The sequence below is a fragment of the Maylandia zebra genome, linkage group LG12 (assembly GCF_041146795.1).
Source record: "Maylandia zebra isolate NMK-2024a linkage group LG12, Mzebra_GT3a, whole genome shotgun sequence".
Taxonomy (NCBI): Eukaryota; Metazoa; Chordata; class Actinopteri; order Cichliformes; family Cichlidae; genus Maylandia; species Maylandia zebra.
The window spans coordinates 37,743,886-37,770,648 of NC_135178.1; the positions used below are offsets into that span (position 1 = coordinate 37,743,886).

The 26,763-nt window shown below is 42.5% G+C and overlaps 1 protein-coding gene across 2 annotated transcripts in view; it reads right to left on the reverse strand.

The window, feature by feature from the left end:
- dmrt1 (doublesex and mab-3 related transcription factor 1) overlaps positions 1-26,763 on the reverse strand; it is a 35,554-nt gene that overhangs the window by 5,364 nt on the left and 3,427 nt on the right. Inside the window, exons 3-4 of one of the 2 annotated variants that reach the window (XM_004555629.4) lie at positions 25,628-25,785; positions 13,493-13,667 (exon numbers count right to left, since the gene is read on the reverse strand). In XM_004555629.4, the coding sequence (XP_004555686.3) occupies positions 13,493-13,667; positions 25,628-25,785 (333 nt within the window). Of the gene's footprint in view, positions 1-13,492; positions 13,671-25,627; positions 25,786-26,763 lie in introns of both variants that reach the window. The other variant, XM_004555628.5, reaches the window with a different exon arrangement.

Below are 26,763 nucleotides of genomic sequence, written 5' to 3' on the forward strand. Positions count from 1 at the left end.
GAGCCCCCTGTGGTTGGTGCACACTCTCCAGCCCCCCCTTCTTAAATAGGGGGGTTGATAAAAGCTTAATACATAAAATCTGTAAGTTGAAGACAGGCAGACAACTCCGGTTACCTAGGTAACAATGTATAACCCAGCATGTCGTATTCAATCAGCAGAACCCTTCGCTCTCGTTCAAAGTTGCTTCATTTTCTGACCTCAAAGTTGGAAAAGTTTAACCTGGTACCGCCCACTTTGCATCTCCAGTGATCATCTATCATCGCGTCAAGTCACTGACGTTTGCCGACTGGATGGATGCTTGTTAACCAAACCAGCTCGCCAGCATTAGCTGATACAAACATGGGTGAAGAAAACAAACTAATGGGTGACGTCACAGTATCCATGGATACAGATAATTTTCATGTTATATATTTCATGCGTGGCCTCCAGAGAACTTTAAGCTGTAACTTTCATCTACATGTCTGATAGTAACAACCAAGAATATCCAGTCTGTCCAAAGTTCCCCTCCAGGCTGTAACAAACCGCCTGTGATGCTCAGAGTTCGTTCTCTGGAATGAACTTGTGCCCTTTTCTCACTCACTCAGCACTCTATATAAGATTTCCAAACTATTAAACAGTCTTTGTGTGGATTAACAAAAGGAAGCTTTTTTAACCTCCCACTTGTCCTGCTAAGAGAGGGAGGGAGGGTGTGAATGGAGGTACAATCACTTCTGCTGCTGCCAAAGCAGGGAACAAAAGCCCAGATGTGAGAGGAGATGGTAATTCAGTCTGATCCTCCGAGGATAAGCTCGCTCTGTGGGTTTCATGCTCCACACTCATCTCCTGTACACAAGGGTCATGTGGGTAGATAACACTTAAGTAAACACACACACCCTGTATGTGCATGCTTAGCTCTGCCTTCAACTGTACTGATTGTCAGGGGAGTTTATGTATCTGAAATAAATACCTACTTAGCACAGGATCTAAATTTGCAGAGATCATTTCACATCAACGAGGCCGATCTTATCGCTCATTAACAAAGAAAATAATTCATCTAACTGGGACTTGAAACCTGCTAACAGCTTTGTGAGCCTTTAGGTCAGTGAATCTCAAACATTTCTGTATTTTTAACGAATTTCTTTTAAAAGGCAATTGTTTACTTTAAGTTTGTGATGTGTGGAATTACCTGACTATATGTTCCCTGCATTGGTCACTGCTACCCTGACAATGATAAGCGGAAGAGAATGGATGGATGTTGCATTGCTGTCTGTAGTAATGTTTGTGCAACAGCAGCTAACAGCTGATTCTAAGATGTCATCACATCACAGCGTCTCTGCCTCTGTTTGATAGGTAGTTGTTAGCAAGTCAGATGGAAAGTAACCAGCTGAACTAACCTGATTCTGTAGGATTAATAATCAGATGTATCGTGTTAGCAGTTCTAACATTGGGCTTTCTTGGAAAACTAATTTGACATTGTGTGTGGAGTATGTAGAGAAGAACCCAAATCCAGAACATGTTGGTGGAAATGGAAAGTCCAGAATTAAATAATGTCCAGCTTAGCTTGGACAAACAGCAAGAACATCAACAGAAAATTTGCGATAACGATATAACTGACGATATAATTGATGCGAGACAAAATACAACTCCACAACTTTACTAGCGCCAAAAAACCCATCCATTTATTTTCACTTAAACAAGCAGCTGTTTTTTATGTGCATTGAAGCTATATAAAAATGTAACAGTGCAAATGCAAATTCCTTACTGAAAGTTTAACCAAAGCCATTTCCAGTAGACATGGGCTGGCATATCCAGAGCATAACCATGTATAATATCCACTGAAGTTAAAAAGAGGTGCTTTGCTACATTAAACTGCAGTGTGCCAAATAAAAAAGTCAAATATGTATTTTTCGGCCCATAAGGTGCACGGGATTATAAGACACATTAAGCGAAACAAAGCAGTCAGATAAATTAAACTTTATTAAACTCATTCTTCTTGCTTCCTCCACTTCTGTACCATTGATTCATTAATGCTGTATTCTATTACAGCTGCTCTATTCCCATGTTGTTGCAGTATATTAATGACTAACCTCGTATTGTGGATGGATTGTCTCAGTTGTTCTCCTGACTGAAGTTTGGTCCGTTTACAGCACCCTGCCATGCGACTGTATTTGTCTCTAACCATCAGGAACATTCACGTTAACTTTTATCGAGTGGAAAAGTGTTAGCGTTCATCCTCCAGCTTCACTGTTTATGTTATGCTAACATAGCTGTGTCGCTAGCGATCACGTAGCACATCATTATATAGCAGCTAGCCCAACTTCAGTAACTTTACAAACGTCACTGCTGTTTAGTTTCCTGTCTTCATTTATGTTGGAAGTGATAACAGAGCTGTACGTTTAAATTTTTTCAGAAATCTCTCAGTCAGAACATGCAATATCATGCTGAGGTAACTAGCGAAACTAGCGAGCTAGCTTCCGCTAACTTCCGCTAACTTCTAACTCCGTTAAATGTAATAAATTCTGTTTTCATGGATGCCTGGATGCTAAACTTTATAGTTACACCTGGTAAAGCAGCAATGCTGATCGTTTTATTAAAGATGAAAGAATTTAGACAGTTTTTAACTCTCAGTGATGCAGCAGTGTTCGTTTGACTTTGGGACCTGTAGGATTACGGAGTTTAGGACCCAGATTACTCCCAGAGTTAGGAGCACCTTAGTTCGACAAATACGACAACAACGACGGCCGCTTGCATGTTCTACAAAAAATGTGCTTTGTCGTGTATCTGACGGACAAACACCAAACCAGTTCCACATCACTGAAGTTGCAGCATTTTTACAAACCAATTCTGGTTCATCCGTTTCACTCAACGATCGGCCATGTGCGTATGAAAACATCATTTTCTTATCGTTGCCTAACATTGTACCAGTATTACCGTGAACTGTATAATATGGCCCAGCCCTAATTAACATACACATGCACAAGGAAACAGAAGGGAGCAAAGAACACAGACTGTGTGAGACAGAGAGAGCAATAACAGAAACACCAGGGGAGGTTACCTCTGCATAAATTATGATAGAAATAGACATGAACCAAAACACGAGACAGCAACTAAACTAACACTCCTGACAAAAACAAACAAACTGAAAAATCAATCTTGTCTTAATCCTGATTTAGAATAACAGACAAGAACACATTAATGATATATTAAGAGAGAACAGCTGCATGACTCGACTAGATCCAAACTCTTGTCTCTGCAGCAGATGACTCAGCCTTGATACTTTGGCTCTCACTTTCGTAACTTTTAACTGCAAAGGAGACACTGTTCAGTGTCTGCAAGCTGCAAGTTCCCCGCTACTGTCGACTGCCTGAAAGCGCTTTCTGTCCAGGGACAGCAACACTTAGTGGAGGCTGTTATCAAGGCAGCAAAAATTCAATCTTACGAATGAAGAGTTGCCTGTCACATGACAAGGTTGACCTGGGATTAAATGGCTCCCATTAAAAAGATACGAGCTGCAGCTTAAAAAAAGCGCCTGGCCAGTTTGAGAGGGTCCCGTGTGTGTCCAACTGAGGACAGCCCATGTAGGGATGGATGCTCCCCGTATGGGCGCTCGGCTCCTCATCATCAGGCGAGCAGCAGGACTTAATGGCCCGGAAAACTCAGTCAAAGAGCAGTCAGGCAGGCGGGCTTTAAATACTGAGCAGTGAACAGTGGAGGCTCATGACACTCAGCTGATGTTCACAGTGCAGACCTTCACCCTCGGCTTTAAACCACCTGGCTTTTCTGTAGGAGCCCTAACTCTGCAGGCTGGACAATCATTTTAATCTAACAGTCTAAAATGTATCAGTTTATTTAAAAAAATGCTCGTTTCACTTCTTTGACATCACATAATCCATATTACTGTTTGCATTACAGCTGATCAAAAGACATCATCTTAAATGTTTTGGAGCCTTTAAACCTGACAGAATGTATGTGTCAGTCATAATTTCACACATTTCATTGAACTTTTCAATTAATATTATGCCAAGCAACAGACTAAATGCCCACTATGGCGTCCCACTTATTTAGACTTCAGAATTAGAGTACTTTAATAACCCCTAAGGTAATTATGTAACTTATCAAGTTTATAAACTACTAATCCAGATTATGGAAAGAAATCCACATCTGAAGGGAGACAAAAATAATTTTTCTCTTTTCTTTTTACTTTGAGAGAATTTTTCCCCACAAAGTTTGAAGAATTAGTCCAAATGAAGCGTTTCAAAGCCTCCCCGTCCTGCTGTGGAAGCAGTCGCAACAAAAAGACACAACATCGAAGGGAAACCAGAACACTGAAGCTAACAGAGCCTAAGGACAGACTGCTCTTTGTTTTGGTTGTATGATTATATTTGTTCTTTTTCTCACAACACAAAGACGAGCCTTGAGCCCCCCCACATATATATGTGTGTACAAATAGAGCCAGCACTGCTGAAACAAACCACACCTCGCTCTGCACTGTGACTGCTGCTGACAGTCCGTCACTGCCTGAGCTACTGCTATTTCACATCAAACATCTTCAGAGTCAATAATAACTTTTGCATTTTCATGAATCAGGACTATTTGTTTTCTTGTCTGTACCGTTAAATACATTTATCACTCTCACCTTGTTAATAAATAGCTGTTAAGATAATTGTTCAAAGGGATGCAGAGGATCAGAAAACACTTAAAAGGCTCATTATTGGTTTGTTTTGGAACCAAACCGAGACGAGGCCACGGAGACTGTCGGGGTCAAAGGCTAATTAAGCAGAGAGAAACCTTTGCTCCGGCATTGTTAACCAATCTGTCCCCAGTGAAGATGACTGCCACAGGGGCGTGACGCAGCCCTCGTCCCTATGCTAAATCTCCATTTCGGCTACTGTGCCCCATCAGCTCACAAAATGGCCCGTCAGTCCATCGCTGGGCTGCCTGACATGATCCATCGAAGAGTTATGGATATGCAATAATGAGCTGAGGTGGCCGATCGATATTTGCAGGACTTCTCTATCATTACATTTTAAACAAGAGATTCATTGTGAGTCGACAGGGTAAGAAAAATGCCAAAGTAAAGGACACAGGAAGAGTGAAATATATTGCTGTGGATAGGAGGACGCCTCTCACGGGTGCTAAAGCTGCCAGATGTGTTTATCCGAGTCGCTCGGCTGTTTCGGAGAGCTGCCACGGCCGCGTCATTTGTCAGCCGCTGCTGATGCTCAAAACAACGCGAGGAAAGAGACTACACGAGCACCATTAAGTGGGAACGCAGCATAGTAGGAAACAACATCCAAGAAGTCGTTTATATCCGGAGAACATTTAGACATAAGTCATGTTTGCATTTTGAGATTAGCTGCGTAGAACCATCAGGTTAGAATCTAGATTAGGAGACAAAGTCATTTTTCAGTGTTTAAGAACCTGAAATGCCACCATAATACAAGACTTCATTAAAAAGGCTATTCTTATTATTAATGTTAATTAGGATATCATTTTACAAAAATATAAATACCAGTCCTAAACATATACATAACCACATCACAAATGTGAATGTCAGCTTCCTATTCTTTCTATTTAAAAGTAAAACAGGAAAAAAAAATCAGTGCACCAGGTTTTTCATTCATGAAAACAAACTCAAGGCAACCGAACAAGAACATCAGGACCTTTAATCGTTAAATGTTAAAGTTAACTGTCTAAAGCTTTAAGATCTCAGACGATATAAGTGAAAGTACAACAGAAAACATGACAAAAATGTGTATTTTCTGAGTGAATAAGTGTCAGACATTTAGGTCTCATTATGTAACTGTGGCTCAGAAACGCTTCAGTCTGATTGTTCTGTTTGCTCACCGGGTCGAGACGCTGCCGCTAATAAAGTTCCTGAACTACAGATACAAACTAAATCTAATCCAAACGTCCCGAGCAACAAAGACTGATGCAGCACATCAAAGAAAATCAAAGATGAAACAGCAGCCAATAGGATCACATTTCATCTCCTTTTAAGCCCCTCAGAGCAGGACAATGTGTGAGAGTGTGTGTGTGTGTGTGTGTGTGTGTGTGTGTGTGTGTGTGTGTGTGTGTGTGTGTGTGCGCGAGTGTGTAAGAGGGAAAGAGAAATAGAGAGTGAGGGGAAGAGGACATAAACTACACAGCCCTGGCCATTTAATGTCTCCACAGCCCCAGGCCTGTGTTAATGGTGGTTGTACAACGCATTACAGCGGTGCTTGTGCCCCGAGCAGACAATTACGCCGGTATTTAGCCCGTCCACAGCCCCGCGGGCTATCAGGGCACTTAGCACCACGGCAAAGTGTGGAAGACAACCTGACAGGACACGCAGGACTTTTCTGTGAGCAACGGCCGCTCAGTCAGACACGCTGATGACGGGAACACTGCGGGGACTCTCAGAAACAAACAGCAAACAAAACGTATTCTGAAAAACTGCAAAGATCACAACGTGTTTATATTCAAAGAGGTGACCCAATTAATAACCAGGGTTACTAAAATTTTAATTTGTTGTTAAAAGTGTGTGACCCAGAGTTTTCTGTTTTTTAAAGCTGGTAATTACTGAACAGTTGCATCTTTTCTTTTTCCTGTCCAATCCTGTCACTGCCCACTTTACTGACGAGTGTATTTTTAACCAAGCAAACACTTTTCTGATATCAGCCATTAAATGAAAAAACTCCGGCATTGTTAACCAGTCTGTCCCCAGTGAAGATGACAGAGGCGTGACGCAGCCCTCGTCCCATTTCAAAGTTTTCATTCATTGTGTGGTTGAACTGTAGGCTGGTTTCTATTGTTCAGGTGAACGTATGTAGCCAATGAGCATACGCATAAAGAGGGAAGTGTTCCTCTGTATTTGGAACCACAACGATCGCCCCCTGGTGTCTGATCGAAAGAATGCAGGTTGAAGGCGTCTCCATGTTGGCTTCGGCTCAAGTTGAGCACCTGCAGACATCCAATAGGGACATCCACTCCCAGTGACATCAGAAAGATCCATGTGTGGAGAGCATGGACTGAATTACAGCATTTAGAGCAAAAGAACAAAACAAGGAAAAACACAAGAGTCCAATTTGAACTCACATATTTTAATCTGAAGCTACAATCACAGTATGTCCCTGTTTTTTATTTACTAAACAACACCCCGGCTTTTTCCTGTGTGTCACAGAAATCTTACAGAGAGCTTTAAGCTCCATAATCAATACAAAACTTCTGCTTCCTGCAGCAACCATTTGTTTTTGAGCCAATGAAACAACACGGAGCTGAGTGATGCTGTCAGCCTGTCAGTGACCAAGGAAATGAACTCTGGCTGCTACATGAGATGAAACAGCACTCCCTCTGAAAAGGTCACCTCCTGGGTTTCAGGTACCCATTTGTTTCAGGTTTAATAAATCCAAAAGAGCGAGAGGCCCTGCCGACATCTCGGGAATGAGTGCGGCCCGAGTGTGTGTGTGTGTGTGTGTGTGTTCTTAACTCTTTTTGTATGTGAGTGTAAAGAAATCTGATCTGAAAGCAGGTAAAGCCCATTTTACACACGACACAAAGAAACTTACTAACACCAATCTCCCCGCCGTTTGTTTCCCCGCCTGTTGCACGAGGAGGAGGGGAACGCCCGAAACGCCAGACTTTATACGCAGTAACTCACGTTGGTGTACAGTAGAGTGTAGACCGAAGCAAGAAAAATCAATAGAATATCATCTAGAAAGATAGTAATGGATTTCTAACTTAATGGGCTTACACAGGTCTATCGATTAGCAGGATTAACATCTGCAATAGCTCAACAATCTGATTTGCATTTAAATGACTGCACGCCGCGCTGACACCAATATAACAAAAACAGACAAACGTACAGTCAGGCGGGCGAGGTCTAAAAACAGAGTCGGAGGAGGTGGAGGGAAAGTTGCTGACAGCTCGCAAACTTTGGGCTCTCGTGAATTTTGAAAAAGTCTACACAAGGACAAAAAAGAAAGAACATAAACACCGACGGACCGGGCGCGCGGCTGTCTCCCGTAAGACCGAAACCGCCATAACTCTTTTCGGGCAGCTCATCTGAGCCTCCTCGGATAGATCTTAGCGAGGAAGCGGGGCGGGTGTTTGCGGTTTGTGTGTGTCTATATGGAGTGATGAGGGGTGGGGGTAGCGCGAGGTGAGATGTTGGGAGGGCAGCGAAGTGGGGTGGGAGTTTGATGGACTGCACTGTCACCTCCCGCTCGGCGATTTACGGCGGCGGGGCTGCTGACGAGCGCGGGGCAGTAAACAGGCCGGCCGGGGGCGTATTTCACACAGAGCTGGCTTTTATGAAGAACACCGGGACGGCTCTACCCACAGCTCCGCCCGGACCGCCGTGACGGATGGAGAAAGACGCATGACAAGCTTCATCATTGTTTGTAAATCTTAACTGTTCCCGCTCACTAACTCCAGAAGGCAATTTTGCGGAGACAGCGGGGCCTGCGAAGGGGGAGGGCGAAGAGGGGTGGAGGAAGAAGAGGAGGAGGCGAGGAGGGGAGGGGAAAGGACAACGTGGCACTCCTGAAGGTTATTTGGATCTCTGTATTTGGCCAAATGATTAGCCTTATCCTGGGAGGGAGATAAATCTGACAGGGTGCTGCTTGGCTGCCAGGTGGAAGGGAGGGCAGCGAGGCTCCCCGCTCACAGTCATTTCCTCCTCATCGACTGATCCCGAGATGCACCAGATGCACGTTCAGCCACAGCAAAGCCGTTTCTGAAATGCAGACCTGAAACCAGGACGTATAACCCAGATTGTGTCTCTATCACCAAAAGCTAAAAATGACTGTTTGACTTTAGCTCAGTGAAAATGTCCAATTTCAAAGAGGCGTCGTTAAAGTGTTCAGTTTATTCAGTAAACAGTCCAAAATCAATATGTGAATGGAAGAAAATTAACCTCAACTATTTATTTATAAATGTAAAAACTAATTGATTACTTATTAACCTTAAATTTAGTCATTTTTTCAGTTTTTCTTGCTGGATTGCTTCTGGTTACTGCACGAAGCAAAACAAGTTATTTTATGTCAATTATTGGACTTTCTGTCTTAGAAGTAACACATTTTTTGATTAATGATTAATCGACTGCTGTTATAATAATTAAAGTTCTTGTCCAAAAGTTATCTTTAGGAAAAGAGTGGATTTCATTGATTACACTGAATATTTCTGTTTAAATACGACGACAGTAATGCTGTGACCGTTAGCTGAGACTAAGCTCACGGTACAAACGATGATGTCATTCTTAACAGGCTGGTCCATGATGAAGCGATCTGATCTGCAGTAAAAATACATTTCACCCTGTTTCTGTTGTGCATCCCTCTAAAGAAAAACAAGTTATGAACCCGACCATCCATTTTCCTAAGTGCTTGTCAGAAAGCAGGAGCCTATTTCAGCTGCTGTGGAGCGAGAGGGGGGGGGGTCGCTGGTCTGTTTCAGGGGTAGCACACGAGTCACACCTATGACCAGTTCAGAACCACTAAGTTTAACGTGTCTTTGGACTGTGGGAGGAAGAAGAGAACTGTAGAAGAGTGAGCAGACATACAAGTCTGTAAAGGTCTCGGCCGGGCGGTGGATTTGGAATCAGGACCTTCCTGATGTGAGGCCACAGTAGTAACCGCTGCACCCCTGTGCACCTGAAGGGATGAACCAGAACCATGGCTGTGAACTGAGGTCCAAACCAAACTGTCACAGGACACAGACGTTTTCTCTTCCTCATCATTTGAACTCCAAATGAGCAAAACTCCAAATCAGAAACATGATTTTACACCAAAACAACAAAGAAAACCAGCAGTCACCTGCACCTTGCATCACATCTCTTTATTACAAGCCTTTATTTCCAGTCTAACGACGGCCAACTTCACTTCCATCAACATCAAGTTTTCATGTTCTCAGGAAGTGGCAGATAAAAAACATTTTTTATCTGCCACTTCCTGAGCCTCTGATGATGGAGTTGTGTATAAAAGTGTTTATAATCCTGAAACGGTTGATGCAGTTGTTGAAGCCAAGCTGAAAGTGTTCACTTCTTGGCAGTTTCAGTTGACATGCACACAGAGCCAAAGCTACAAAAATGGTCATTGTCCAAAAACTTGCTGATAAGATGTGAACGAGCCTCAGCAGACATCAAGGCCGCGGCCTGACACATGCACGCTGCCGTTTACAGAAGCACAGGAGTGATCTAACAGCCGACATATTAAACGCAGCCTTGTCTGCAGAAACACGCTTTATCTTCCAGCTCTGGGAGACACGGCGCACACCCACACACCAAGTTTGGTTGTGTCTGAACTAAGCAAGCATGATGACAATAAGCTGAGTCAAGGAAAAACATTCTCCAGCCAACAGGCCTCCCTTTTAAACGCTTAGTTATTCCTTCTGAGAACCACATTATCAGAGCCTGTGCAGCAGTAGCTGCAGTATTAGCCCACAGCAGACCCCACTCACCCCACCGATGGAAGCAGATATCCTTCATCCTTCTTCCTGTTAGTGAGTCTGTTCCTGTGTTTTTATTATAATGCGCCATCATCTGATTAACAGCAAACACGTGTCAAGTGTTTCAACATCCAATATTCCCTAATTGGAATTCTGCCGGGTGGATGGGAGTGAACATTTTGAAAACACTGGTTTTTGTACCCGAGGAAGGTCGGCTGAAGTGAAACATGATTTAATAAAATATGAGAAACGAGACAGCGTGGGGAGGTTCTCGGTTTATCTTTACTGTAGCACTGATTTTACCTTTTTACAATAAAATGAAGATCTAAACAAGCAAACGATAACATCTGATGGAGACTAATTTATTAGTCAATAGTCTGGGCTAGCAACCTCCTTTCCTCGCATGCTAACCAACAGTTTAACGCAAAAACAGCACTTCAGATGAGTGTTTTATGTCCCTGATGTGTTGGAGGAGAACAGGTACCTGGGCTGAGACAAGCAGGCTCTGTTTCCTGTGGCAGCTCAGATGCTTCAAGCAAAATCACATTTGTAAGAGAGTAGTGCAGATGTCACCAGGACGAACACTTAAAATCCTGAAAACGCCATCAATGTTGTTTCTGTTCTGTAGTGTTTGTACTGAGGTGCAGGGACAAGTGTTCAAGTCTGTCCTTACAGCTGAATCAGAAGAAGGAAGTGCACAAGCACAGGAAAAACAACACAGCTCAAAGACCTGCATCCAGAATTTGTGCTGCACGAGTTCATGATCCCCTGAGATGCACATTTTTGTGTGAGACAGCACAGTGTCGATGTGGAATCAATCAAAATGTTTGCAGCAGCTAACATTAAACACATAAAGTAACTGTAACGTTAGCAGTGTACTCACAGTCTCTGTCATTTCAAATAAACCATCAACCTTCGTGTCAGTGTTAAATGACAGCTCTTCTTTGCACTGCTCTGTGCCTCCCTCTGCTATACTGAGCCACTTTAATGTCTTTGGGGATCTGCTGTGCTGTTTTTATTACATTCAGTAAGCCACCAAGGCCGTTTCTGTATCTTTAAAAACACATAAGCTCATTTAATTTCTAAAGTTTAGAAGCTAAAAATTCGATTAATTAAAAAAAACGTCTCCAGGTATATATGCAAGTACACGCTTCCTGATGAGAGAAACCACAGTAAAGGTGAAAGAACCGACTGAGGCAGGCTGATCCTCTGCCTCTAACTGCGGGGCCACCCACAGAGAGCGTTGTTATCTTGTAATGGAGCATGGCGATTCACAGCAGGGGGCTGACGTGGGACCCCCACAGGAAAAGGACAGGTGAAAGTCATAAACAAATACAGACACAAGGAGAGACGTGGGGGTCTTTAGGTTTGCGATGCTGGTGCTGTCAGCGCTCCGATTCATTGAAAGAAGGATATTTATGTTGTACTGTTGATGCGCTTCCCCTATATCCTTTATATATGAGCAATAACATACAATACAACCTTCATCTTTAGTTCCTTAAAAATAAAACAAACCCAGTTTTTAGATGTAAGCACGAAGGGAACTGAGTGTTATATTCACAGTGTTAAAAATCTCTGCAACCAAGGTGCGTCTATGACTCATTTTCATTCATTTCCTATCATTAGTTATTATTAATCTCTGGCTCTCCTCCTCTGCGTGCCTTATGTCTCCCTTTCCTTCACACCAGCTGTCTTCCTGTTAAAAGTCAGTTTTTCCTTCCCACTGTTGCCAAGTGCAAGGAAGGAAAAATGGATTATCCTGTGCCAAAGAGTGCCAGAAATAGTTAAAAGAAAACTTGATTTTAATTTAAGGCTTTATAGAAGTGAATCTCTGCAATGTGCAAAGGTTTATATGAGACAAACACACGAGGAAAGAGGAAAAAGATTTTTTTATGCTAATTGCTACAGAATTTATGTAACCTACAGGTTTATGATTCTACATATATCTGAGGATCACAAAAATGAGGCAGGTGTGGATTAGAACAGCCCAGATCTGTACAGGTAACAGGTGTGAAAGAAAACGCCGATAATCATGAAACAGATACAGAAGACGACCGTCCAACAGTCTGAGTTTAACACTGACTCAGACGCAGCTCCATCACAGGAACTCAGAGAGACACCTTCTGTCAGGGTGTGTGGAGACAAATGAACAAAGACTGAGCACTCAACGCAACAACAGCACCAACAATCACAAAACAAACGACACAAAAGGCAGACACTTCAAATTAAAACAGGAACAAAAACAGTCCGAGATCCTTGGAGGGAACAGAAACTACAACAAATAATAAAAATCATAACACAAAATCAAGACATCAAACCCTCAATGCCTCAGTCAAACCAGCCTTTGCACTCCCACTGTGCTCATGCAAATGTGAACCTCTGCATGCTGCAGTCCTCTGTTACTAACAAGTTTATCTGAGAGTTGTTAAGATTATGTCGTGTGCTCTCTGAACACATTTAAATCTAATAACGACGTCCACTGCAGAGCCAGAATCCTGATCTGAAGCTTATCCTGCCTGAAAACCATCAAACAGCAAATCCTTTAAATGTCCTTAATTTCCATTTGGCCTTATTAGTCGAGCAGCCTCCCTCTATCTCTTCTGCTTTATGCTGGATCTTCTCTCTTATCATGCACTTACATGCAGTCTTTACAAATTCCAAAAACACTGTGCTGAACATGTGAAGCAACACACACACAATCTGATGAGCCCACATTCACAGGCATGAGAAAGGCACAAAATCCAAGCCACCTCCGTCAGCAGCTACGTTAAGAAGAGATCAGCGTCTGAGATTGGCAAGTGCCAGAAATCGAGAGCTGCAGAGATCAGGGGATCAAATCTACTTCATCTTTAAACATGCCAAAAAGAAACAGAGCAGTACTGTTTTTAACTTTGTAGCTTCAGAAACGCTCGGGTCAGACCTGCTTTCACAGAACTGCATCAGAAGCAGGAAGGAAAAAAGTTTAGTCAAAGTAAAAAGTGCATTTTATGGCGCTCTGGATTCGAGTGCAATCCTCCCTTCCATGTACTGTTGATAAAGTCTGGGTAAAGGTTTATGGAGCCTGAGAAGTGTGTTGTTGTGTGTCACTCACAGGCTGCCATGGTCTCAGAGCAGCTGTTATTGCTGTCATCCAGGCTAAAGAAGGGTGGCACACAGGTGGTGGAGCCCAAGCCCTGAGTCAGGTAGGTGGCTGCTGGGTAGTAGGAGTGCATGCGGTACTGAGACGACACGTTGTGGCTGGGCAGGCGGCCATCGCCATGAGGCATCTGCTTTATGCAAGTAAAACACAAAGACAGGCACTTTTAGATTGAAAACATACAAACACTGCATGCTGTGGATAAACAGCAAAGGTCCAGAAAGTGGAGGCCTGGAGGTCCTCCTTAATCCACCAAAGATCTGAATTAAGGTCAGTCTTCATATTTAGGAGCTGACCCATGGTTGAAGGTGTGGTATGAGGATTAAATAGCTCTCCATAAAAGTTCATGTTGGGGTCCCCGCTGGGCAGAAACAAAACCATCATATGACAAGATGACGACAGAAAAAAAACACGAGACTAGAAACAAAATGTTTTAATTATCGGATATTAAATATGATATTAAATATATTTTTTTTGCCTCCAGACAAACAAAACCTAAACAGATCTGTAACATTTGTTGTGTGCAGTTATTTATCTGCTTGTTTACTCTTGGATCAGCTGGTTGTTGGTTCCAAACATGTTTGTTGCTATTGGGGAAGTTGCAGAGCGCCCTCTGGTGGACAAACTATACAACATCACTCATAACAGAGTTGAAGGGTGTTTCTGTCGCTTCTTTTTAATTGTTTGTTATAAATGCGATAATGACAGATTAGCAAACAGCTAAAATTAACATCAGTCTACATTTGGTTTTGCTAACGACAAAAATGTCCTGATCTTAAATGCTCACACTGAAATCTTAGCTGCACACAAGGGGATTTCTTTCTGAGGTGTTTGAATAGTTTCCGTCTGAGCTGATATCTTGGTAGCTACATGATGAATTAAAAAACTGAGCTTAAAGACATGCTGATAAAAACTGGAGATTTTCATGGGAACTGTTCAAAAGAACAAAGAACTGTTCCGGCTTTAAAAAGTCTTTCCTGTGACTTTTGCTCTGTAAGTCAAACACCAGCTGTTGGTTCAACAGAGGCTATGCGCCTTACTGGGGTCACATGATCTTAAGATCTGCACTTTAAATAAAGGTTTTATATAAAATACAGTTTATTTCCTGCAGCTCTGTGAGGTTACAGTGGTTTACACTGGCTTTATGACTTTCATCAGAACATCAGAGCCCGCTAACACCACCACTGGATATATTTATAATACAATATAAACGCCGCTGTTGTGTGAGTCCACTCACAGATTCTGACTGTAAAATCCTTCATCTCATACATCCGATTTTCACAGGCAACACTTTAACAACTCGGAGTGACAGAAAGAAATACAGCCGTAAAATAATATATGACAGAAAATTAGCAGTGTGTGATTTCACAGGCCCGCGGCTTGTTCTCAAAATGGGCAGCAACACCCAGAGCTGGCTTTCCTCAGTCCTCTGAAAACTTTAAAACGAGCTGTCTACTCAGCAGCAAGGCCGCCTCGCTGAGGGTTTTCAATTTCATTTTTATGGAATTTGATTTCTGTCAGGCTGTAATACGTCACCCGTATTGTCCACACCATCGGTTCTGCGACAGCTTTATAAACTGTTATTTAAGCTACACTCGGCTCCTGTATTAGGCCGTGAAAAATACAATAGAGATTGGAACTGGAGTCTTGAAAGTGCACCGCGCTGATGGTTAAGCGGGACACACGGAGCACCAAACAAAACTGGCAAAGTTGCTCGCCGAGGCTGAGTTTTTCCATACGTTTACATCCAGAGGCGGCGAGCACATCCCCGGGTTCAGCACGATGCCACAGTGTGTAGCTAACTGTCCACATCATCTGACCTGTCATCAAGTCAGGTGATAGTTTGTGCCACTTTGTAAAAAGCAGGACTTTAAATTAGCTCAGTGTTGGTGTTCTCACACAAAGAGACAAATGGTGTTCAAACATATTTTCCCCACAGATGATTAATAAACCTTCGACAGCAGCTGGATCCACCAGCCACCAATCAGGCTTTCACAAAGCTGTGGGGGGTTATGGAGCGATAAATGGGAAGCTGAAGCTGGAAGCAACACCAACGAAGAAGTCAGGAGAAATGATCACAAACAGGTTCAAAATGTGTCGGTTAAAATAATGAAAGCAGCTCAAAACACCCAGATGATAACAGCTGCCTGGGATGTCCTTCAGACACGCGACCATAATCAGGCTGGTTATTCACACCGACCACGTGGTTATGCCCGGAGAAATCTGAATACCACTGCTTTATCAGATTATTTCCAGTTTACTGTGTTTTTCTGTGAACAGTGTAGGTTTTCATTCCAAATGTTTATGATTATGTGCTATAAATAAACTGTGTGTGTCCTCGTCAGTCAAAGTGCAGCTTCACCCTAACACGCTCACCTAAAGCATCAAACTTTGGAAACAGAAACAAAAACATGTCCTTCAGTGATAAGAGTTGAATTAAGTCACACAGTCAAGCTTAACTTTAATTCCAGGCTGATCAGCTGATCGCAGTGCCAGCTGATACCCTTCTTCTATCTTACTGATGAATCTAATAAAGTGTCCAATTAACCTGCAGTAACGTCTCCACGGCTGCCTTCAGTCATGCTGGTTTGCAGCCCGCTATCATTCTCACTGGTGCTCGCTCAGGTCTGTGCAGAGGTCGCGCTGCTGTTTCTTAATCTTTTCCACATGCACGCATGAAACTTTTTTTTTGCAGTAATTTAACCCGTTATTGTACTAAATTCAGTAACGCCATTACAGGTACAAATGTGCTGCTGTTTGTATTGCAAATCTTTAATGATCTGCATGAAGGATGAGCAGGAAAAATCATAGGCGCCTTTTTTTCTGCACACTTGTGCCTGAATCAGCTGACTCCAGTTCAAGTGGAGGGAAGGAAGCTGGATGGTGTAGTGGTAAGACTACACACCTTTGGAACGAGAGTCACAAGCTTGATTCCCACCCGGTATCCAGTAAGGGTCCTGGCTAGACCCCCCACGCAAAAAAACCCCCAAAACTCCCGCAGCTATGTCTGCAGCCTGTCTGCAGCTTGGACACAAGAATTTCACTACATGTTGTACTCTGTATAAAGGTGTTTGTTTGTTAAAGGAAAGGAGGCATGGTTCTCAAAGCGTGGTCTGCAGGCCAGCAGCAGCCCTCAGTAACAGTCTGCAGGCCTGTAAGCGAATGAAGAAACTGCTGCTCAGTTTTTACTGCAAAGCGCAGTTTAACATCAAAGCAGCATTTCTTTAAAATATTACGAGTTCTGTGGTCAAGACTAAAATATAACAAGGGCCACTGCTACAAACTGGACGTGCACATGTGTCTCAATATCAGCCTGTCGGGTCAGGCGTGCAGCATCGGCTCTCCTGTGGTCCTGCTTCAGCAGTGGACAGATCACGTGTGCAGTTTTTGCCTTATTTGCACTCAGTCTGGAGAACACCTGGATGTACCAACCAAAGCGATTTAAACAAGGCACATGTCAGACAGCACTGATATTAATATTGAAATAAATGGCGAGTGAAGAGAAAGCCACCATTATCACCATGACATCAGTAACAACTTGTGCCAAACGTGTAAGACGGCCGTACGCTGCGGTTTGCTCACAGACCTACAGTGCCTCCTCTGAACCACCCAGATAAGTTGCTGAGTCCTTAAGGAGGGGCTTCCTTACCTCCCTGAGAGGGCCTGTCTTCTTATCTGGCACCATCTCCTGTCTGGAAGCTCTACACTACCCTTATATTATCACCATCCACCTGCATGACAGCCAAGCATCACTGAGTGCACAGGAGAAAAGGAGGAGGCAGATGGCCTTCCACTGATAAAGACCACATTGTTTCCTCTGGTGTTACAGTGGGAAGAGCTCAGGACCTGCGCATCACTTTATTATGACGCATTAGCTTAATGATTTTAAGGGAAATGCATATTTCACCTCAGTCATGAGTGAGGCGTTAAGAAGTGCCAACAAAACATAAAAACAGAACAGACGAAAACAAACTGGCAAAAAGCAGATGCAGAAATATAAAAAATAACAAAGTTTGACTTGAAACTTGTTGTTCGTAACTTTCATGGATAGAATTTCCAGGCGCAGCAAAGTGTGGCCGGCGGTTTCTGGCTTGGTGGCCTCGGGATCACCTCTGTGCTTTCTGCCGATCTTCTGGCTTTATCAGGAAGTGACCTCTCGCTTAAACTGGAGGGTTTGCAGCCAAGCGTGAAACAGCTGGCAAGAAAAGTCAGAGGCCACAAAATGGTGTGTTTGGGAGGAGTTCAAGTATCTGTGGGTCGGGTTCACAAGTGGGTGGAGAGAGGAGCAGGAGTCCGCGGGGATCTGAACGCTGTACCCATCTTTACGGTGAAGAGAGCTGAGCGTGAAATCAAAGCTGTCGATTTACTGCTCCGTCTACGTTCCCGCCCTCGCCTACGGTCGTGGATGCAAGCAGTGGTACCAAACAAACATTTGTGGTTGTTTGTTTCTTTTGTACACTTGAACACTACAGTGACCCTCCAATGAGACGACACTGCCAGCAGGGGCCCACAGCTCATTTAAGAGTAGGGCTGCCACAAACGATTATTTTGATAGTCGACTAGTCACCGATTATTTTTGCGATTAGTCGACTAATCAGATCATCATCCATTAGACGTAAAACTACAGCTTATTGTATCAGCAGCATCTGCTCTTATATAACTATCATTAGCTTACAGCTTTAAGTGTTTAAGGTCTGTGCTAACTAAAAATAAAGACAAGATGATAGTTTATTAAATTTTAATGAAATTTGCAGATTGTTTCGGTGAAGTTTAATAAACTCCTTGCTATCTAAAATATAACAGGACACCGGAGTAAATTCTCCAGCATCTCACACTTCTGATAATCAGCTGTCTGCTTGACGTTTATTCAGCTGTGTAAAAACTATAACTTTAATCTCAGCCAAACAGATTTACTCAGGAACAAATAAAATACTAAAAAAAAAAAAGCCAAACAATAACATTTTAAGTTCTCTAAGTGACTTATATATCATGTTTAACCTGAGTAGCGAAAGACGGCGGTGGGTTTGAAAACGATTTGCGGGGAGTCCGGTGTTCTCACGGCGCTAGTGAGCCTAGCCCCCGGCTCGCTAACGAGCTAGTGGGTAACAGATGTCTCCGAAAACGTCGGAGCGCTTTTGAAAATATGTGGTGTCCTGATAAACTGAGCAGATATTTGAGGTTTACACAGCTACATTCTCGGCTGAAAATATGTTAAACGTTTATTTTGTGACCCAGAAAGAATAATAAGAGTAACATTAAAACTAACTAGCTGCCGCCATTGTTGGCAACTGCGCTGGGCCGCGCTATGAATTCTGGGACACAGCTGCTTCTTCTTCTTCTTCTTCTTCTTCGGGGTTTAACGGTAGCTGACATCCTTGTACATGCAATGCTGCCATCTTCTGTTTCAGTCCGTTATTACACTCTTAAATCCTGCCACTTATTCCTGCGTCTTTTGGGATCTTACAAAGTTTCAAACGACGCGTCGACTATTAAATCAGTCGTCGACGATTTTGATAGTCGACGTAATCGTGACTAGTCGACAAATCGTGGCAGCCCTATTTAAGAGTGAACCCTGTTCCATCCAGCAGTAGTTGTAGTTCGTCACCTGAGAGGGACTCCGAGTAAAGCTGCTACTCTTCTATAAGGACACCAGATGAGGTGGTTTGGGCATCGTAGGAATCATAGTCCTACCAGTAGGAGAGCACAGGAAGACCTCGGGCACACTGGTCAGATTATGTTTCTCAGCCAGCTTGGTGACACCTCAGAGCTCGAGGAGGTCCCTGCTTAGACTGCTGCCTCTCAGATCAGCAGCAGAATATGGATGCATGGCTGAAAACCAGTGTTTAAATTAAAAAATGTATATGAGCCACCAAGATTATTCTGACCGTGAGCCCACGACTACAGCAACAAGGTGAACTGTACAGATTTTTCTCCTGTTACACACTTTGTCAGGAGTTTCCTGCCTCACAGTGAAGAAAACCATTTATTTCTTAGTTCTGGAAGTTTCATAGTAGATCCATCCACAGTTAATGATGATTCGCCTTTGCCATCACCTCTGTCAGCATCAACAGATTTATAGATGTGCATAGTGTCATTTATGCACTCACAATGAGATGTTGTATTTATAAAGGGACACCTTGAGAAAAACCCCAACGAATGAAAAGTTAAAGGCTGTTGGGCTTGCATTGACTCAGGCGTGCTCTCTGCATCGTGCAGAAACAGGACAGCGATAACTGCTTAGCATCAAATATGGAGACAAAATCTAAAGTGAGCAACTCAAGGACTCACTTCAGTTTGGGATACTAAAATCTGAATGCAGCTCACTGAACTGGAGGTTTAGGACGGGTAAAGGAGACACACAACGGTTTCCTTCTTTCTTTCTCTTTAACCAAATGTTAAAATCAGGCAATGAACTATTTCATCCCACCTTTCTACTTACAGATATTATTTATTGAGTGTTTGCTGCTCTAAAACTCATCTTCATTAAATCAGCTCCTCGTACAAATACAAAAAAAATCCGCCTCTGATATTGAATAACCACAGCACGTAGCCCTCTCAACCTGACAACTTCACTGAAAATATCATAAATCACAAAAGCGGATGGCCAAATTATGCTAAAGAGCGCTAACTGATTAGCATTAATGTGCTGGCTTTCTCCCTCGGGCACTGAGGCATAGCGGTGTGTTCCTCTGCCGACAGACAATACCATTAACCTTTGCAATTCAGGCTCTGCTGTGCGCGGGCAGGATCGCGGAGGCAGTGACCCCAAAAGTAGACGTTGCTACTGGGGCAACTGAGAGAGAAGGAGGGGGCGGAGAGAGGGGTACAAATGTTCTTCATAAAAACACAAACGCAGGAGAGTTATAGATCTAATCTGCTCCATGCATAAGCTTAGTGTGTGTGTGTGTGTGTGTGTGTGTGTGCCCTGCTCTCTCTTTTACCATCAGCGCTGACTTTTTTCAATTGAGTTGTGACCTGGGTGTAACCACGTATACGGTTATATGAGTACAGGACACGCTGATGCATCACTGACGGAGCTCGGTTACATTTCCTGAACACAGACGTCGAACCTTCTCCATCAGGACACGTTCAAGTTCCTCATCAGTCTCATACATGAACACTGTCCCTCATTTAGTCCTTTAAACTGTTCTGACAGACATCGTTCATCAGGCGGCTTCTGTTAGAAATCAGCTGGGGCTGTTTTCAAATGTAATGTGATTACAATAAGCAAACATACAGCAACATCAGAGCTTTTATTTCTATTTTGTTCTGAAATCTGTTCACTTTTCTTCACTTTCCACAGCAGGTTTGCTTGTTTTGGTTTACTCGTTAAGAGCTTTGGGTTCAGCTTTGTTAGTTTCAGTGTTGGGTTCAATGTTTTTAGTCGTGGAGTAAATTTCCACTAATCAACCGAACAACTACTACTGTTACAACTACTTTCCTCAGTTTATATACACTAACTTATTGGAAGTTACACGTCTACTTTTTAATGCACAGGTACGACACACAATCTGCACTTTTCTAATTATTCTAAATATTCTTAACTATTTAAACTTTCATATCCTGCTCTGTTTGCACACTACAGCTGGGTTTGCCATTTATCTGTACTTTAATTTTAATAACAGCACAGAACTGTTTTGGTAACGATTGTCCATGATGTCTGTGAAGGTTCTCAGTCATCCAGGTCATCGTAGTCAAAGGAGCTTGCAAAAAGGAGCTTTGCAAGCTCCTTTGACCCGATTGTCCATGATGGAAATATGTAACAATTTTGTGTGTCTCCGTCCTGTGTCCTCTTCTGCTTGTATAGGTGATTTTTGTTGCTTTTAGAACCAAATTTCCCCCTGCGGGACAATTAAAGGATTATTCTATTCTATTCTATACTATACATAAGTTCAGAGCAGTTATCTGGATACAAACACTTTGTGAATGCAGTTAATTTGCAGCCATCCAAAGTCTAGAGTTGATTTTTATTTTTCACAGCTGGTTTCTGTTTTTAGACACCTTTAGTTCACTAAAGTATCCTTAAAGATGATTTAACACTGGATTGATTTTCATCGCTTTTCTTTTGACCGAGCAGTAAACATCCAGTATAATCAGCCCCAAATTCATTTCAGTGATTTAAACAGAGGTCTGTACTTGAGCGCAGTAAGAGCGAGGCAGCGGACCTGGAGTCAGAAACTGGACACATCTTTATCCTCTGGGTTTGCAGGACTGTAACATACTATAAAGTGACCACTAAGGCAAGCACGTCAAACTCATTTTATATGGTAGGCCCACTCTGAGCTTCAGGGGGCGGGACCAGTGAAACTCTGCGTTCTGTCAGTGTAAAGAAGTCTAACTGCACCCTCAGAAACCCCAAAGTGAGAAAGTTCAACTTTAGCTCATCTCAGATACATGACGGTATAATCAACACGACTCTTTGGGCTTAAACTGTAAGAAATTAATTCTTGTGAATTAAAAAAGAAACATTTTCATATTAAACACTGAAAAAACTAAACTTTTCTGTCACGTAAACGTATGTTTAACCGAGTTACTGTGGTGTAGTATAAATGATCATGGGGTAGGGCTGTTCGATATAACGATATAAAAACGTCTATCGTTTCATTTTACGCTATCGTTTGTTTCGTGGTGTCGCAAAATAAACTGTTTTCATTGTTTTGATGGTCACTGTAGTGTCTATATTAATTTATTAAAGTTCTCTCTTTCTCTTATATTTAATATAACCACTACAGACGGACAAGCACCTGTTTTTATGCGTTGTCGTTAGCAACAACGACAATAAAACCATCGCGTGTCCGCTTGTTTATTTTCCACATAAACCTTTCAGAATAAAGCTCAAGATCCTGTTGAGACTTTTCAAAATAAGCTGAATCACGTGAAAGATGCAGAGTGTTTACGGATGAGAAGCAAAAAAGAGCCGCCAGGTGCTAAAAAATAAACCTTAGACGCAAACCTTAGAACAGGCTTTTCCCCGCCGCACGCCGTGTAATAAATACAAAGAAAACGGCGGCCGTTACAACTTATGTCTAAAAATGCATCGTTTCATGCATCAGTTAAAACACTCGACTCCAGCTACACGACGCGCAGCTGGAAACACTTCATACAAGTCGAGCTGCCCGAGATTCACAGAATTTACAGAAAATGTTACATTTTCGTGATTTATATCGTTATCGGACGATAGATGTCTTATATCGGGATATGAGATTTTGGTCATACAGCCCTGTCATGGGGGAGGTCTTTATTAATAAGAAGCGCTGTAAAAAATCCATTGGGTCAGACTGGAGTCAGCGGTGGCCTGATTCTGGGCCCCGGGCCTTATGTCTGACACCTCTGCATTTAGGTGTCTTGATGCTCAGGCTCAAACATCCAGGTAAGTAAATCCCAAAAGGTTGATTCTGTTCATCTGTTTCATCATCATCCAAGTGACTTCTTCAGTCTGAGCTGACTTGATCAGTGGTTGTTGATAGGGCTGAACGATTATGGAAAATAATCTAATTGCGATTTTTTGCCCCAATATTGCGATTGCGATGCGATATGCGATTATTTTTTAAGGTCTTTGTCTTCTGTATTATTAAACAAAGACAAGCAATACATCATATAGTATGGCCAATACTATATTACATTAATTTTAAACTGTTCTTTCCTGGAAGACAGACCTCTGTTATGATGACATGAGGTGATGCATGAATTGATGACTGACATTTTTATTTAACTTCTTCAATCACAACAGTATATTTGAACATACACAATAGTTTATTTTTAGCTTACAAACATCTGAGCATAAAGTGCTGACAAGGAACCCTGGTGTAAACATTAAAATGAAAGTCAGTACAATGTGCAGATTGCAGAAATATACATAAACAAAATCAGTGGCTTTACCACACTCAGTTTTTCGACATCTGTGAACTACTAGACAGTCATTCAATTAAAAAATAATATTAAATAAATAAAACTAATAAATAAAAAATACACACATCTTACTGATCTCTGCAGTCAGTAACATTACACATAAAGTGCAAACATAATAGCAATTGTATAAACACACACACAAACACGCCTTTAAAGTTTAAAGGGGTGAAATTGGACGGTCTAGTTCTGATTAGCTAATCAGAAGGCTAGTTCTGATTAGCGTCACCGCTGTCTCGGTGGAGTTTAATAAACTCGGCCGTCTGCTTCTTGCTATCTAAAATATAACCAGACACTGGTGTAAATTCTCGACTGTCTCATACTTCTGTTTAATAAGTTTTCTGTTTGACATTTAGTCAGCTGTGTGAAAACCAAGGAGGAACCCACCCGGGGGATTAATAAAGTTTTATTTTATCTAATCTAATAACTTTAATCTCAGCCAAACCGATTTACTCACGAACAAACAAAACACTGAAAAAAGCCCAACAATAACATTTTTAGGTTGTCTAAGTGACTTATATATTACGTTTAACCCGAGCAGCGAAACTCCGCGGTGATCTGAAAATGATGTGCCGGGAGTTGTGCCGTTCTCGGCCGCATCAGTAACCCTCGAGCTCCCGGCTAGCTGTCGAGCTGGTGGGTAGCAGACGCCTCTGAAAACGTCGAAGCACTTTTGCAAATATGGGATATCTTGATAAACCGAGCAGATATTTGATGTTTACACAACTACTTTCTCGCCTGAAAATATGTTAAAAGTTTATTTTGTGACCCAGAAAGATTAGTATGAGTAATTTTAAAACTTAGTAGCGGCCGCCATTGCTGGAAACTGGAGTTTGGCTGGGCCGCGCTATGAATTCTGGGATATGGTAGTAATTTGGACAGCCTTCGGCACGTCGCTGTGACGTAATCGGTCTACAAATGCGGCCTCAGGAGGATGCAGCCCATGAATTGTATAATATAATCGCAGTATAATCGCAGCCTTTGCGGTTAGAAAATTGCACTTGATCATGTCGCGATATTATCGCAAATGCGATATATCGTTCAGCCCTAGTTGTTGATCAATGTTCATGATGATTTGCATATTAATGATCAATGAACTGATCTCCCAGCCCATTGTTCCTTCAGTGGGCTGGTTTCAGTCATTATGCAAATGTACGTTTATAAGGTTGAAACCTGCAGTCAGCTGAGACTGAAGAAGTCACCTGGATGATGATGATGATGTAAACGTGAAGATGAACAGAATCGACCTTTTGGCCTCTGCATTGGGGAAAAACTACCTGAGTTTTGAGCACTGAAGATGCCTCTCGGATGACGGGTGAAACATCCTAATGATCAAAATACTCCAGCTGTTTTCAGTTCAAGCACTTAAAACTGCCATGACCTGGAGGACTGAGAAGCTGCAGACCTACTGACAGAGTGAAGACACCCCAGAGGATTAAATGCAAAGCAACTTCAGATTTAGGCTTTCCTGTTTATGTAGTCCAAAGTAACTGGCAAATAAAAGCAGTGTAGCCTGCACACTGACTTAGTGAAGCAGACCTGTGAGATCTCTTTATAGCCACAAACCCAACAAGAGGCTGGAATTTAGACATTAAAGTATCAGTTTAACATAATCAAAACTGTGAGTTACAAGTATTTTTGGGCTGTGACTGTCTACATATATAACAAATCAGTGCCAATCTAACCAACACTCATTTAAAATGAGGATCATTTAACACCAGTTTAACACTGGTTTAACACCAGTGATTGTCTGAGAGAAACACGACACTCTCGTGATAAGTTGGCGTGAAAGCGAAGCCTTTCCCGACTGAAGCGCCGTAAAGCCGCTTACCTCCCGTTTCTGTGACATGAATTTCTCACATGCTGCTTTACAGGCTTTGCTGCTACGCGAACAATAAACTATGTGCAGACCTGTTCCTAAACATGAAGAACATTCCAACACAAAAGCGGTTCTTTTATATTTGAAGCCACAGCAGTTAATCCCCTGTAGCGGGTCACGTTTGATGTAACTGGGTTAAAGTAATACGATTATGAATTGTAGCTTGACGCACACGGACAGATTTGTCCTGCCGAGCTCACCCAGCTGTTTAAAATTCCTGTCAAATCAACGTATCCAACAAGCGGGACCAACGCTCACGCCTTCATTAGCTCCTGATCACACTGACTGTCGCTGCTGTGGCTCACCTGGTACTGCGGGTAGTTGTAAAGGTTTCCATAGTAGGTGGGGTAGCGCGAAGGCTGGTAGAAATTGTAATAGGGGGTTTCCAGCAGGAGGTCAGACGGTCCCTCGGTATGAGCCCTGGCAGCGGCTGATGGGCTGGGGGACGATGCTGAGCGGGTCCCTGGACACAAAAACAAACAAAACACGATGAGACCGAGAGGATGAAGAGTGAAGTCTGTGGCTGGTTGTTTCAGCACTGTCAGGTAATTTAACATATGATGTTCAGGATGTTTTCAAACGCTCGTGTTTGTGTTTTGTTGCAATTTTAACAAGGAAACAAGTCTCATTAAGCCCGTCTCACATTTTACTGATGCTAAAATGTAACAATTAACTTCTCTCAGTATTTAAGTTACACTTGTTCAGATCATTAAAGGAGACAGAAAGAGTTCATTTTGAAACATGCTGCCCAACAGCTCCATCTTCAGGTGACAGCTGTACTTGGTGTCAAACATAAAATTGTCATTTTTCAGGATGAAGATGACCATTAAGTCATCATTACTCACTCTCGCTTGTACGTTTCTTATCAGCAAGGACACATTCTTCCCAGGCAGACCCTGATCTTTGCACAGGGAAGACACTGTGCACCACTGGAGCCAAACATGATCACATTTACTGTCCCAACTCCTGCCATCAGCAGCTCCACACAGTGCTCCACTCCTTTTTATACCTCAATCTTCATCTCTACCCCCCCGTTCCCTCAAAATAAAAGGAACACACATACAAACATACAAAGTGCAAGATAAGAGCAGCCTTGATCCAAAATCACATTTAAGCGCTATCAGCGAAACACTCTTCTGTGTCAGCTTCCACACAACCTGGAAGAAAAACTCAAGGACATATTTTCAAGTTTCTAGTGTCCTTTGTTATCACGGAGTCTCTTGTTCTCGTCTAGAAACGTGTTCAGTCCACAGGATGTTGTTCAGCCTTGGATTAGCAATAACACCAATTAACATTTTAAAAAAGCAACAACATTAATTCACTGAGGGGTAACTGGTTTATCTAGACAGGCACACAACAGAGAAGGAGGAAGTGCAGGCAGGTGGATGCTTCTCAGACCTGCAGCTGAAGTGCAGGCAGTAACACTGACCTGTGTCCAGAC